The following is a 15,158-nucleotide window of genomic DNA, read 5'->3' as shown; positions in this document are numbered from 1 at the left end:
TTTTCCAAGATCTCCTAATGCACCTTTAACTTTTCTACATAAAATTAATATAAGAAGCAAACAACAAAATGTGTATTGAATCATGAGGAAAATGAGAAAACGCTTGGTGTAATTAGCATTCACAGCATCACTCGCACAAAACCCTAAACCTCTACTCACCAAGTCGGCTTTGCTTTTCCCTGCAGGCAGCGGTCAGTTTTGCCAGTTCCTCGTACTTTGCAGCCAACTGCCGCTTGCCGTTTTGAAGGTGAGGACAATGTGAGAGGCTCTCTTCTGCAAGACTCCGATTGGTTACTAACAAGGTTTCCCTGTCCAGATGGAGCTCCTGGAACTAAACACAAATTTCAGTTATTCATCACTCAAAAAACACGACAAAACAGAAAACAAAGGCTGATCATCTTTAATACCATCCAACACCAATCAATCAATTCTACAACCTAAAGAAAATCAGAGATGTGTTAATCAGTGATGAGTATCATAGGGGCATTTAAGTTCTTTCTTTCATTTCTTACTGTGTGAAAAATAGGAAATGTGATATTATAAAGTCAATATGTTGTTTCCTCTATTAAATAACAAATACTGAAGTAAAAAATTATTATACAATATACAATATTATATGAAAACTAGATTAGTGAAGTTTGTTATCATTGTTACTTGGTGTTGCTAGTGCGATATACTCTATTATATTAACATGTTTTAGCATATTGCTAGCATGTTTTAAGTTTTGGCATGTTACTGTCATGCTCCCAAGATATTTTAGCTTGTTGCTTGCATGTTTCTAACATGTTTTAACATCTTGCTAGCATGGCTCTCCGTGACACGATGTCCTGTTGCTCGTCACAGCTGCATCAGATTTGAAAGTGATAGCTATAAGCGAATGCTTGTGGTTTTATCACATAGTGTTTAGTTAGGCCACAGTATTAGAGTCTTTTTCTTTCTGCAAACTGAATGAGCACGTTTCACAACTGAGCTTTTTTTTTTTTGCTCATTTGGACCAGATGAACCTAGGTTTCAATGTAATCCAGTGTAGATGCTGTTACAAATGCAGCTCCTCAAACAAGATGGCCATCAAGGTCAAACCATAGACGTCAGGAATGCAAGAACACAGAGAACTCAAAATTTTATTCGGGACTTATGAGCCGTACAGAGTGAGTGTGAATAATGCAACTCAATACATCAAATTCCTTAGGGTCATATTGAGGTTAGGTTATTATGCCAGGCACAGAATCCATAAACGTGTCCAAGAGAGATTGTAGGAAATCTAAAAAAGAGAAAATAACAGCCTTCAGTTTTACACTAACGTGACTGAGGGCTTTAGTTAATATGTTTGATTTGTAGAGAAAAGATCCTTATGTTTCATGAGAACAGTGAGAACTGGGTATATGGCTTGGGCAAGGGCCCATCCGTGTGTGAACAAAGACATTTAGCATTTAGTTGAGTTTACTAAGGTTTAAAGCTAGGAAAACAACTGGCTCTTTTTTAGTAAATGAAAGCAAAAGTAATCTAATTCATGAACAAATTACTCTTATGAACCGGTATGTTTTACTGAATAAAAACATTCATTGAATGCTTCAAAAAGATTCATAAACTCAGGAGACTGACCATTTGAATTAGTCTGGTGGCTCCTTCATTGAATTAACTTCTTACAGAATATCATTACTTTCAGTGATAGTATACTAATTTATTTTAAAATGTTACAGGTTGGATGGAAAGTGTTTTATATTACAGTATAGCATACTGTGTGTGAATGAATGATATGTATGCCTTCAGTCTTTCTCACAACTATAATTTTTTTTTGCACTGGAAATTCAAATGAAAGCTTACTTTAAACTTTATTTTTGGGGTATGTTCATTATTAAATCTGCTAAATTATATGAAGTGAGCAGAGTTTGGGCCATGTTGTTTTTTTCTTACCTTTTTTTCTCTGAACTTTTTCTTACTAGCTTATAAATTAGAAAGGATCCCTGTATAATTTAGCGGTAGCTGAGAGAATTTCTTTCATACAAGTGAAATGTATCAGAAGAATCACAAGTGAATCAATTTTGGTAGTCATACGAATCGAGGGCTTGTGAATTGGGAAATGAATATCAATAACCAGTTCTTAAGATTCTGCTTAATTCATATTAAAGTAGTGATTTTCTTTCAAGGCCCAATTCATGACTGTGACAGGAAGGCTTATGGCTCAAGGTCAACCACAAGCAATATGAGAGAAAAAATATTAAACACAGAATGGCATCAGAAACCGCAACAGAGCATGTTGGAGGTAAAGCCTTCGCTCACCACAAGTTCATTCAGTCCGAACGACACTAAATATTGACATTCAACTATATTTCTATAAAAGCAAGCTGATGATTTCCAGATGAGAGTGAATGAGCATTCTTCCAGTGATTTGCCGTTGAAAAGGGAACATAGCCTGGAGCGGCAATGAAGACAATGCTCGATTAACCAACCGACTCAGTCTACCACGCGTTGCTTGAGTACAATAAAAGTCCCATGCTGAAATAATCCTACTGGAATGGCTGCTGGACAAATCTGTCCACATGTCCCTGAAAAAAAGTGCCATTATTCGCTCTGACCATCCTGCATGACACGGCCCAAGACCATTCTCTAACCATGGAGGGAAAAGCAGAGCCACGTCCAAACCAATGTCCTCATGGAAAGCATTCGCAAAGGCCCAGACATCAGTAGAAACCACAGACCCCTACTTTTACTGTAAGTGAGGGTTTGGGTCATAACAGAACTTGATTTTTCTTCTTCTGTTGCTGCTGTGAATATTAACTGCCAGTTTTATGAATTTTAAAACTTGGGGAACATTATGAAGACTGAGCGTGCTTAGTCGAGCATATAAGAGGATTAATGATTCATTCGCTCAACGAATATGAGAATTTCGCCTTCCTTCTTAATGCTGTGCGAGAGCCCCCAAACACAGCACTGATGTTCCCACTGGTGGCACATCTATTAAAGAATCTATCTAGCTAAGGGCGAATGTGAGAACGGCAGTCCCCTTTGATCAAGCCACCATCTTCAGAAGACGACGAATATGGAATACTTGAACTGCTTAGAATAACTCAAAAGAGCATACGTGATCAAAACGTAGTTAAGGTTATGTGAGGTTCTTTTTGTTGGGAAACAACTTCAAACCTCTAATTTTTAAGGTCAATTGCTTGATTCAACTATCGACATAATTGCTGTTTACATGATGGGGATGTTCCATCAACGCTTCAAGAGAGTGGGAGACGACTGAATGTTTCTCCTCAGAGACAACTTCTCCAGAATGAGCAGATAATCATTTTCTAATTAAACGAATATTATAAACAGTCTAAGCAATGTAAATGTTCAGAACTAATCCCTCATCAAACACAGATGGAAAACGTCAAGCTGTTTTTTGATCACATAATGCTAAATGATTGCAAATTATACGCATCAGTTCTGCATGACGAATGAAGCAGTGAAGAGTAAAATGCAAACATGAAATGTCTGTGCTGTCCCAGTTTGTCGCCATTAAATTTTTTAGGGGTGAAAACTACATTTAGCCCAAGATTTTGGGGTTTGGCCCAAAGTTTTTCTGGGTTTTGCACCAGTACACTCTTAAAAATAAGAGTTCTTTATTGGAATCAATGGTATAGAACCTTTCCATTGCACAAAAGGGAAAAAAGTTATCTGAATTATTCAAATGTTCTTCACACAAGAAAAAAAATAATTTTTTAAAGACCTGTTCAATGAAAGGTTCTTTGGGGAACCAAAATGGTTCTTCAATACTGCGAAAACCTCCTTTTGGAACCTTGATTTTTAAGAGTGTATAGATTTTTGCAAGTAAATATATTTAATTTGAGATATTTTACCTATGCCCAATTCAAATGGAATTGTATAGTCACAAAAAAAGCATATCTAGACCTGTAGATTGTTGGCTTTGTTCTGAAACAGGGATGTAAATCATTACAATTTGGCATTTTCTTCTTGTTTCCATTTGGCAACATTTCAAAGCATACCATCATGTGTTCATGCATTTCACATGTGAATAAAACTGTGCTCTCATTGGTCAGAGTGCACCTCTATGCTCTGGGATTATACTAATAGTATCAAGGTTTTGTCGAGGCAGCATTCTTTCAATGCACCTGTTTCAGATAATTGCAATTACACAACATTTTAAGATGAATATGATCTTTGGATATGTAATGTGCTCACCCACAGAATCAGACACTGTTGTAACATTTCCCATTATGAATTATGATACAGTTTGGATCATTGGTCCATTGGGTCTGATTGCTTTCTTACCACAATCAAACCACTCCAGAGTTTTCAATCAGGCCGAGACCACATTGTTCAGCCAATCTTGGACCAATTGGTTTGGAGCGGATCCGACCATGATTGCAGTGTTCATATATGCCTAAACAAACCAAACTATGAGAGAAGACATGCCAGGTTCCTGAACAAAAGCTCCAAATGAGCCAAGTGTGAGACTCACTAATGAAGGGTTCGGAACAGTGTGTCATCTGCCAATCAAGTGTCATGTCACCACATAAATAATTTGCTATATACACACTCTTAAAAATAAAGGTTCTTTATTAGCATCCATGGTTCTATGAAGAACCTTTAACAAACAAAATCTATTACACAAAGGGTTTTTATAGTAGAAGGTGGTTTTGGTACTACTGAATTGTTCTTTCAGGAAAAAAATATTCTTTTAAGAACTGATCAATGAAAGTTTATTTTGGGGAAGCCAAAAATTATTCTATGGCATTTCTTCAGAAAAAAAACTAATTTTAGAACAATTTTTTTACAGTAAGAGTTTAGCATTTTTTTCATAGCTCAGGTAATTGGCTGCAGAACTGAGCAACCATTAGCAAAAAATGACAGATCAAATCATATACGTCCAAATAACTGCCACTGAGATGAAGAGGAATGCTAATGGATAGCTCAAACCAGGTGTTATAGACCTCCTTGGTTAGGCCTAAAACATATTCTATGCAAGTCTATGAATCATCTAACTATGCAAATGTGCATTCCAGAATGTGTCAACACCATCTGAGGTACAATATGCATTGCATTCTCAGCATTCTGTTCCAGCCATTAGCGTAATATGTCTTTTCTATGGTCAGTTTTCAGCTATATCGCTCCTTTGAGTACTAAAGTGTGTTACCGCTATGCAAGAATGAACATTAAGTATGTACAATGGGACCACTTGATGCGGTGGCCACAGCATTCATGCCTGCATACTAGTGTTTAGTTTCCTACCATTTGTCTTTGGTTTTAGGGGTTGGTTATGGTTAGAATTAGGAACAGCGTTAAGGCTATGATCTTTTGATAATGGACGTAAATCCAGGAACCTGGCCTACTTGAGTAAATCATATGGTGCAATTAACACCACAAATTAAGCTTGATAGATGTTCCTTTTTTATGACTGGACCAAGCAGAGGACTGCAAGCTCTCAGCTTTCATTAACTGTTTCACATTACTGCAGCCCACTCCAACGAGGCAAGCATTTCCATGGTTTCACAGCAAACAAAGAGCACACTATCTTTCCACTTGAAGTTTTGGAATCTATTTAAAGACAATACAGATGTTGTCAACTACTAAATGAGGGTATGATCAGTGAAGGATCATTTAAATTCCTACAGAGCCATTTTGAGGATCTAGACAAGATGATAAATGGCTTGGGTAATGAATTGGATATGGGTTGTCAGATTTTCCTACAGTTCTCACTCATAATCCAAAGTGTGGCTTCAGCGGAGACGATGTTCTTCTTATCTCTCCTGCAAACCTAATCCATTTGCACTCAACACCCAGAAATTACACTCACTCTGATGATCTGCCTAACAATTATGCCTGCTCAGCGGGACTCTGTATTCATGTCATCTTTTTTAACTACACATGGAGGTCAAACCATGAATATTTATCTCTTTCTTTAAAAAAAGAGCAACATATCCCAAAGCATGCTGTGCTAAATATGCATAACTGTGAGAAGTTTAGATTGTGAATCACTAAAAAATAAAATATAGGACAACAGCAGCTTTTAACGCTTTCTTTTTTGGTCACAATTTCAGGACACATGAAATAAGAAGTTCGGCAAGACATCAAAAGCTTCTTCCATTTAAAGCTAAAAGGCTTCAGTTACGTCACAGACAAGAACAATGATTGTCAGTAGCAGGCAGTATTAGGGGGGATTATTATGAGTCAGTGTTGTTTTAGTATTATGTATATACTATTATATTATTTATTAATATTATTGAATTATTTGATTATATATCATATTTAGCCTATATTTTTTGTTTTCATTTCAATCTTTTTATTAAAGTTTTATCATATATTTGAATTTATGTTTAGTTTTAGTCATTTAACTTGAACTTGTTTTATTTCAGTTATTCTTCAAGACAACATTTCTCATATTTGTTTTGTTTTTTTATTCCTCAACAACTAATACAATTCTAATAAACAACAGCAACACTGAGAAAGTACATTTTAAAGGGGTCATTCGATGCAAAATTCACTTTTCAAATGGTTTGAACATAAAATGTGTGTTGGAAGTGAGTGTACACATCCATCCCATAATGATAAAAATCAGTGTTTTTTTTTTTTAAATCCCTATTTTAAAATCCCCTCTCTCAAATCAGGCTGTTCTGAGATTCCTGTCAGAATGACGTAGTTCTGCACAGGCCGCTCCCACGATAGTTGATTGACAAGTCCCTCTTTCCTTAGACCCGCCCTGAGTGAGCTGTAAACAGTCTGACCGCCATTGTGTGGACTCCGGTGCAGGGGAAGAAAAGATGTCTCAGATTAAGCGATTGAGGTGTTTAGTTGTTGGATGCAATAATGAATATAGCAGTCGTCATTTACTCCCAACATCTGAGCCGCTGAAGACGCAGAGGATTAACGTTACTTTCGTTTTGAAGGGAATGCGCCGATCCCCAATCTGCCTAAATGTGTCTATGTTCGCGGGAATCATTCGTGATCCAGCCTCACCTACAGAAGAAGTGAGTATAAGGGTTTTTTATGAATCTTTGCAAATCGCCTTTCCTAATAATGTGCTAGTTAGCCAGTTTCACGGCTAAAGTAAACAGTACTGCTCGTCACTCCACGGAAAAGAGGGGCGGGGTCAGCAGAGCTCATTAGCATTCAAAGCAACATGGACTAAAAAACGGCTTGCTGATTTTGGGTGCTTTTTACACTACCATTGAGAAATTTTAAAGGGGTCATATGATGCTTTTTTAAAGATCATTATTTTGTGTATTTGGTGTAAAAGAATATGTTGACATGCTTTAATGTTAAAAACACACATTATTTCTGTAGTTCCTCTATGCCCCGCCTTTCTCAAACACGTCGTTTTCTACAAAGCCCCTCCTTCCGACAAGCGCAGTCTGCTCTGATTGGCCAGCTGACCCAGTGCATTGTGATTGGCCGAACACCACAAGCACGCGTCGGAAATGTAACGCCCCTTACCATAATTGCGAGCTTCAGCTTTCAAAGTAAATATAAAGACAGTTAGTAATGTCCTTAGTTTTACCATCAGTTCAAGCCCGAAAAGGAATCAGAGTCACGTGACAGACACAGTGATGATGCTCGTATGTATTTGCAGCACAAGCCGCGGTTAAGACAGCTGACTCCACTGTGATGTGACCCTGTCTCTCTCTCTCTTTCTCTCTCTCTCTCTCACACACACACAATCTCACACACACACACACAATGCATTACTCTACACTGCGCATAACTTTCTTTGCCACGCCTTCTTTCTTTGCGTGAACATCTGGGCGGCATTACGCAAATATTTCCAAATCGTGACGTAGACATGTGGGGGTGTGTTTTAATGAGGTGTTTTAGCCCGGTCTGGATCAGCCTTCTCTTTTAGATAGAATAAATCCTTTTGTGGGAGTCTTTGAGCTTTGTAACTCTGCAGATCGTATACATGCACAAGCAGCTACATAACACACTAAAGAAAAGGAAAACAAGAAATCGCATCATATGACCCCTTTAACCAAAGTTTGTTATAGACTTTTAATTAAGACCCTAAAGAATCATATCAACTTCGTATCCGATGACCCCTTTAAGTAGGTATTAATATCCACTAAAAGTGAATTTAGAAGTACACTATGCAAATGACCACAGTAAAAAGCCATAAAACTCTAATTTTGATTTCACAGGGTATTGGATTTTGGTCTTTATTTAAAGATTTTTTGCTGTTGTTGATGTTGTTGTTGTTGTTAGTTGTGTTGGTTTGTCTTTTTTAATGCACCAAGTTGTGAATTGTTTGTTAAATTAATTCAGCCACATCAATTTTACACTTAAAAAACTAAAACTATCCAAATATGAAACAGAATGACACAATAGCCCTGCACAGACAGCTGCCTTCTAAGGTAGAATCCTAATTGAAATGGAAACCCCTAAGTGACTGATTTGGAACACTCTAATAGACAGCAACTTAATTAAACAGACAGCAACAAACAACAGTGTTCATGTGAAGCACACAGGAGACTCACCTCACAACTGATTCCAGAGTTTTCAATTATGTTGCCAGCTTGTAACTATACTCTAATTAACATAAAACTATACATACAAATATTATGTATTGATTCATGAATCCACTGAACCCGAAACCAACAATTATACAGAATCTTGTCATTCAGGCAACTTGCGGGAAATCTTTAAGATTATTGGGAGTATGTTTTACAAAAAAAAAAAATCAGTCTTTCAAATTTCACTTTTAATTCAGTGTTTGACATTTCTTCAAACCTAAATGCTAAATTGTCTGAGTGTAAATTGTTTCTACACATTTTTTTTTTTTTTTGTTCAGTGTAGTTGAACAGGCAGCTCACTAAGTTTTAGAACACAGCTAATAAAGCGACCAGAGTATCTCTTTAAAACTTTATGCAGTTTGTCGCCTAAAACAAATTCATCTGAGCATTTGCAACTCCAGGAAAGGATGTGGTTTATCTTGGCGAGGATGTAGAGCTTCATACCACAAAGACAGCTAAGGCACATGCTCTATAACACATTTCACAGGGTCATGATCAATCTTTTAGTTACTGGGGCATACTTCAGAGGAACATCTGAGCGAATCCTGTGGTTCTTTCCCTCTCTGGTTCTTAGTATTCCATAGTGCTGAGTCTGCCGCATGCATCATAAGTCACCCAGAGCCAATAACTGTCCAGTCCAGCCCCTGCTGGTGTGCATGTCTTTCACACTTGTGGTTGGATAATGAACATTCTGAATGCAGGGAAACAGCAGGGTCTTTGGTGCATGTTTCTCCAGTATCTCTGTTCTTTGCCCATTTCCTCTCTCTCTCTCTCTTGCTGTTTAATGCAAAAAGTAAAACTCCTGGACCTACAGAGAGCATTTTCCCTAAACAGGAATTGACACAGACTACCCATATCCGCTTGCAGCTGCTTGTATGTCTGTTTATACACTGTGCAGATGCAAGTCCTCTGGAGACCATGTGGGCGGGATGACACAATGGTCATAAAACAAATATAACAATGCAAATGCCTACAGTCAGGGCCGCATTAACCATTGGGCTAGGCGGGGCTGAAGCCCCGGGGCCCAAGCAAGGAGGGGGCCCGTGATTGGCTGTGTTGTAGATTGACTGGTCATTGATAGCGCCGATCGCCAAAGCCCCACCACGCCCCCCACTTATTAGCACTATTAGCCTATTTGGTGGAGCTTTTCCATAAATTCCATGCAGTAGCCAATTCACCTCTCTTCACTTCGGTCTGGCGTAATCTGGAAATGGTCATGCAAAGAACAATTTTCGATAAGTAAAAATGTCAGCTATTCTAAAAAAAAAAACTAAAAAAACAAAGGAGAGAGGGAAAAACACGAGTTAGTCAGTAAAATTCACAGCTATCAAGGTGTTTTACTAAAGCTGATGATGGAGTGGAAGTTGTGGAACAGCCAGTGGACTGGACACATGGAGCAGATAAAAACATAGCGTCATCGTCGCCACAGATTTTAGGTTAGTTTGATTATTAATTCGATGGATGTATATTGCTTGTTGTGTTTGAAAAAACTCTTATAGGCCTAGTATATTCGCTTTTAGGTTGAGAAATAATACGCTAGAAAATATGTCAATCGTTATGCGCATCATGGTGTTAGTTTATCATTTATACGCATTTTAAACATTCTGGTTTAAAAACAAATGTAACTGTTTTGGCAAATGCGTGCGTTAAGACAGTTTCAGCCTAAAACGCGCAGTGCGCACCTGCTCGTAAAACACCTGCCTAAACTAGAGTTCTTTTTCGTGCCTTGAGCTTAAACGTTCAAATACACATATACCCCCGGTTTCATAGACAAGGCTTAAGCCTAGTCCCAGACTAAAATGTAAGTATGAGCTGTTTCAACTGAAAGAAACTTGCACTGACTGAACTTAAAATATATCAGTGACTGTTCTTGAATGGCCCAGCCAGAGCCCTGACTTAAACCCAATTGAGCATCTCTGGAGAGACCTAAAAATGGCTGTCCACCAACGTTTACATCCAACCTGACAGAACTGGAGAGGATCTGGAAGGAGGAATGGCAGAGGATCCCCAAATCCAGGTGTGAAAAACTTGTTGCATCTTTCCCAAAAAGACTCCTGGCTCTATTAGATCAAAACGGTGCTTTGAAAAGTTCTATCTTGGTCTCATCAGACCAGAGAATCTTATTTCTCACCATCTTGGAGTCCTTCAGGTGTTTTTTTTGTGTCTTGCACTGAGGAGAGGCTTCCGTCAGGCCACTCTGCCATAAAGCCCCGACTGGTGGAGGGCTGCAGTGATGGTTGACTTTCTACAACTTTCTCCCATCTCCCGACTGCATCTCTGGAGGTCAGCCACAGTGATCTTTGGGTTCTTCTTTACCTCTCTCACCAAGGCTCTTCTCCCCCGATAGCTCAGTTTGGCTGGACGGCCAGCTCTAAGAAGGGTTCTGGTCGTCCCAAACGTCATCCATTTAAGGATTATGGAGGCCACTGTGCTCTTAGGAACCTTAAGTACAGCAGAAATGTTTTTGTAACCTTGGCCAGATCTGTGCCTTGCCACAATTCTGTCTCTGAGCTCTTCAGGCAGTTCCTTTGACCTCATGATTCTCATTTGCGCTGACATGCACTGTGAGCTGTAAGGTCTTATATAGACAGATGTGTGGCTTTCCTAATCAAGTCCAGTCAGTATAATCAAACACAACTGGCCTCAAATGAAGGTGTAGAGCCATCTCAAGGATGATCAGAAGAAATGGACAGCACCTGAGTTAAATATATCAGTGTCACAGCAAAGGGTCTGAACACTTAGGACCATGTGATATTTCAGTTTTTCTTTTTTAATAAATCTGCAAAAATGTCAACAATTCTGTGTTTTTCTGTCAATATGGGGTGCTGTTTGTATATTAATGAGGAAAAAACATGAACTTAAATGATTTTAGCAAATGGCTGCAATATAACAAAGAGTGAAAAATTTAAGGGGGTCTGAATACTTTCCGTACCCACTGTATATATATACACACACACAGTGCTGCTTGAAAGTTTGTGAACACCTTGCAGAATCTGTGAAAATGTGAGCAATTTTAACAAAATGCATATTGTTTCTTTCTGGAGCATCAGTGAATGTTTCAACCTTTTTTAATTGTTGTGTTTAAATCCCTCAATTGTCCTCTATTGTGAAAAGATCAATCTCAAAATCATACAGTCACTGCTGGAAAGGGTTCAAATATGCAAAAGATGCTAGACAACTGAAGATTCTGCAGGACCTGGAGGATTTTTCTGAAGAACAGTGCTCAGTTGAACTGTTCAGAACAAACAAGTGACTCATGAACAACCATCACAAAACAAAAAAACAGTCGTAGATCATCCAGGTAACCACACACAGTATTAAGAACCAAGGGTTCCCAAACTTTTGAATGGGGTTATTATAATAATTTCAGCTATTTTTTTTTATCTTGTGAATGTAAACAAACTTACTCAGGACAGTATAAATAAAAAATAACATGCATTTTGTATGATCGCTCTTATTTTGTTAAAATTACTCACATTTTCACAGATTCTGCAAGGGTTTCCACAAACTTTCAAGCAGCACTGTATATATTATTATTTCACTGTATATATATTTTTTCAGAAATCACTTTTTTTATTGCGAATTCCAAGTAATATCAATCAAACTGCAGTTGGGTTGTTTTGATTAAGTAATATTAACTTAAACAAATACAGGTAATTTACAAAATTAAAGTTAATTGAAAGTATGTTTTTTTTCATATTAAAAGTTTGTTTCATAGCAAAAGCAGATAACTCCAACAGTCGTTTTTTGGCAAAAGCAGATAACTCCACATTTCATGTTTTAGATTTTAAAAAACACTCTTTATCACAATTTAATGTTTGTAATCTCCTCAGATGACAATGCAGATGCCTGACAAACGTTGCTGTTGTTGTGATCATATATTATGGATGTGATTACACACAATACAGGTGCATCTCAATAAATTAGAATGTCGTGAAAAAGTTTATTTTTTCTTGTAAGTTATTTCAAAAATTGAAACTTTCATATATTTTAGATTCATTACATGTAAAGTAAAACATTTCAAAAGTTGTTTTGTTTGATGATTAGAGCTTACAGCTCATGAAAGTCAAAAATCTGTATCTCAAAATATTAGAATATTTATATTTCAGTTTCATTAATGACCATCCCTACAGTATAAATTCCGGGTATCTCTTGTTCTTTGAAGCCACAATAATGGAGAAGATTGCTGACTTGGCAATGGTCCAGAAGACGAACATTGACGCCCTCCACAAAGAGTCACAGAGGGTCATTACTGTGTGGCTGTTTACAGAGTGCTGTATCAAAGCATATTAAATGCAAAGCTGACTGGAAGGAATAATTTGGGTAGGAAAAGGTGCACAAGCAACAGGGATGACCGCAAGCTTGAGAATACTGTCAAGCAAAGCCGATTCAAACTCTTGGGAGAGCTTCACAAGGAGTGGACTGAAGCTGGAGTCAGTGCATCAAGAGTCACCACACTCAGATGTCTTCAGGAAAAGGGCTACCAAGCCACTTCTGAAACAGAGACAACACCAGAAGCGTCTTACCTGGGCTGTGGAGAAAAAGAACTGGACTGTTGCTCAGTGGCCCAAAGTCCTCTTTTCAGATGAAAGTAAATTTTGCATTTCATTTGGAAATCAAGGTCCCAGAGTCTGGAGGAAGAGTGGAGAGGCACAGAATCCATGTTGCTTGAAGTCCAGTGTGAAGTTTCCACAGTCAGTGATGATTTGGCCTGCCATGTCATCTGCTGGTGTTGGTCCACTGTGTTTTCTGAAGTCCACAGTCAACACAGCCATCTACCAGGAAATTTTAGAGCACTTCATGCTTCCTTCTGCTGACAAGTTTTATGGAGATGCTAATTTCATTTTCCAGCAGGACTTGGCACCTGCCCACACTGCCAAAGGTACCAAAAGCTGGTTCAATGACCATGGTGTTACTGTGCTTGATTGGCCTGCAAACTCACCTGACCTGAACCCCATACAGAATCTATGGGGTATTGTCAAGAGGAAGATGAGAGACACCAGACCCAACAATGCAGATGACCTGAAGGCCGCTATCAAAGCAAGCTGGGCTTCCATTACACCTGAGCAGTGCCACAGGCTGATTGGCTCCATGCCACGCCGCATTGATGCAGTAATTCATGCAAAAGGAGGCCCAACCAAGTATTGAGTGCATAGAAATGAACATACTTTTCAGAAGCCTGACATTTCTGTTTAAAATATCCTTTTTTTATTGATCTTATGTAATATTCTAATTTTCTGAGACACTGAATTTTGGGTTTTCATTCTCTGTAAGCCATAATCATCAAACTTTCAAGAAATAAAGGCTTGAAATATTTCACTCTATGTGTAATGAATCTATATAATATATGGGTTTCACTTTCTGAAATGAGTGACAAAAAACATTGCCCTTTTTCATGATATTCAATTTTTTTTTTAGATGTACCTGTAGTTGTTTTCAACATGTAAGCAATACAAAACAGCAAAGGCAAGAATCTATATGATTAATAATGGCTGTACACATTAAGCATGCAGCGTAAGCACAGTACATTAAGACCATCTGTTTAGTCCGAGATAGTCTGGCTTGGTCAATAAACCATGAATGACCAAAGAGCCACTGTTACTTATGAATTCAAGGAGTAAGTCTTACTCTCTCCTCTGTATCACTAATGAGCACATAAAGTTAACCATAAAGGCCGTCTCGTTGCTATTCATAGGAAAGAGCACAGCCTGGGTATTACAGAGCCTTTTCCATTTAGTAAAAACACCACAATCCCTTGTTAGGGAATGACGCTCACGCATACAAAAGCAATAACTGTATCCAGAGCACTATACCATTGTGACCCTTTCATTGCGGTTGCCCTTGGAGACCTTGGTGGGTTAATGAATTGACCTGTTTGTGATGGGCCTCACCGATCACAAGTCGTTAGGAGTTTGACCTATACAACCCCAGCGAATAACTCTCGTGCACAGCTATCAATAAAGAACATCAATCCATAAGATGCAGTATGCAGAGGCTGCATCTGTATTTGTACTTATTTGTGTTAGTATAATTCTTATTTTTGCCACATGCCTCTGTATACTGCATCTCTACAAATAAATAGTTTGCTAGAACAAAAAAAGAAAATATAAAAAAGGTTAATTTCAAAATTATAACTACAATATCTTCACATAAGTAATAGTAAAATAACACTGATTGTTCATAATTCAAACACGTCATTCCAAACCTCTATGATTATTTTTTTCCCTTTCTGTGAAACACGTAAGGAGAAATTTAAAAGAATGTCCTGGCTGCTATTTACATACAATGAAAGTGAATTGAAAAAGAGGCTGTCAAATTTCATAAATGACCAAAAATCACTGAAAATGACAAAGACCATAAATGCCGTGCCATATATTCTACTGAAGCTAAATGATGGCTTTCTGGAAAATCTTTCTTTTTTAATGTGTCATATACGTTTAAAGTCAGTGATGCTTCTATTGGTTCTCATGTGTCATCGTCTGAACAATTGTGATGCAAGTCTGAACATGTGCAAGTATGAGCTTTAAGAATACTAGCTTAAATTTTGCTCTGTTTCTCCTCTACAGACTTTGTGTTTGGTACAATTTTTGTCATTTTCTAAGTGTGACATCCTCGGTCTTCATTCACTTTCACTGTTGCTTAAAAGAGCAG

General features: G+C 37.9%; 1 protein-coding gene across 1 annotated transcript in view; it reads right to left on the bottom strand.

Moving 5' to 3' along the window:
* LOC306870585 (vacuolar protein sorting-associated protein 37D-like) overlaps positions 1–15,158 on the bottom strand; it is a 42,517-nt gene that overhangs the window by 25,746 nt on the left and 1,613 nt on the right. The window contains exon 2 of the mRNA XM_079417956.1: positions 160–331. Within this exon, the coding sequence (XP_079274082.1) occupies positions 160–331 (172 nt within the window). The remainder of the gene's footprint in view (positions 1–159; positions 332–15,158) is intronic.

Source organism: Barbus barbus (assembly GCF_936440315.1).
Source record: "Barbus barbus genome assembly, chromosome: 5".
Taxonomy (NCBI): Eukaryota; Metazoa; Chordata; class Actinopteri; order Cypriniformes; family Cyprinidae; genus Barbus; species Barbus barbus.
The sequence above is the reverse complement of the archived record's forward strand: the minus strand, read 5'-3'. Positions and strand labels throughout refer to the sequence as shown.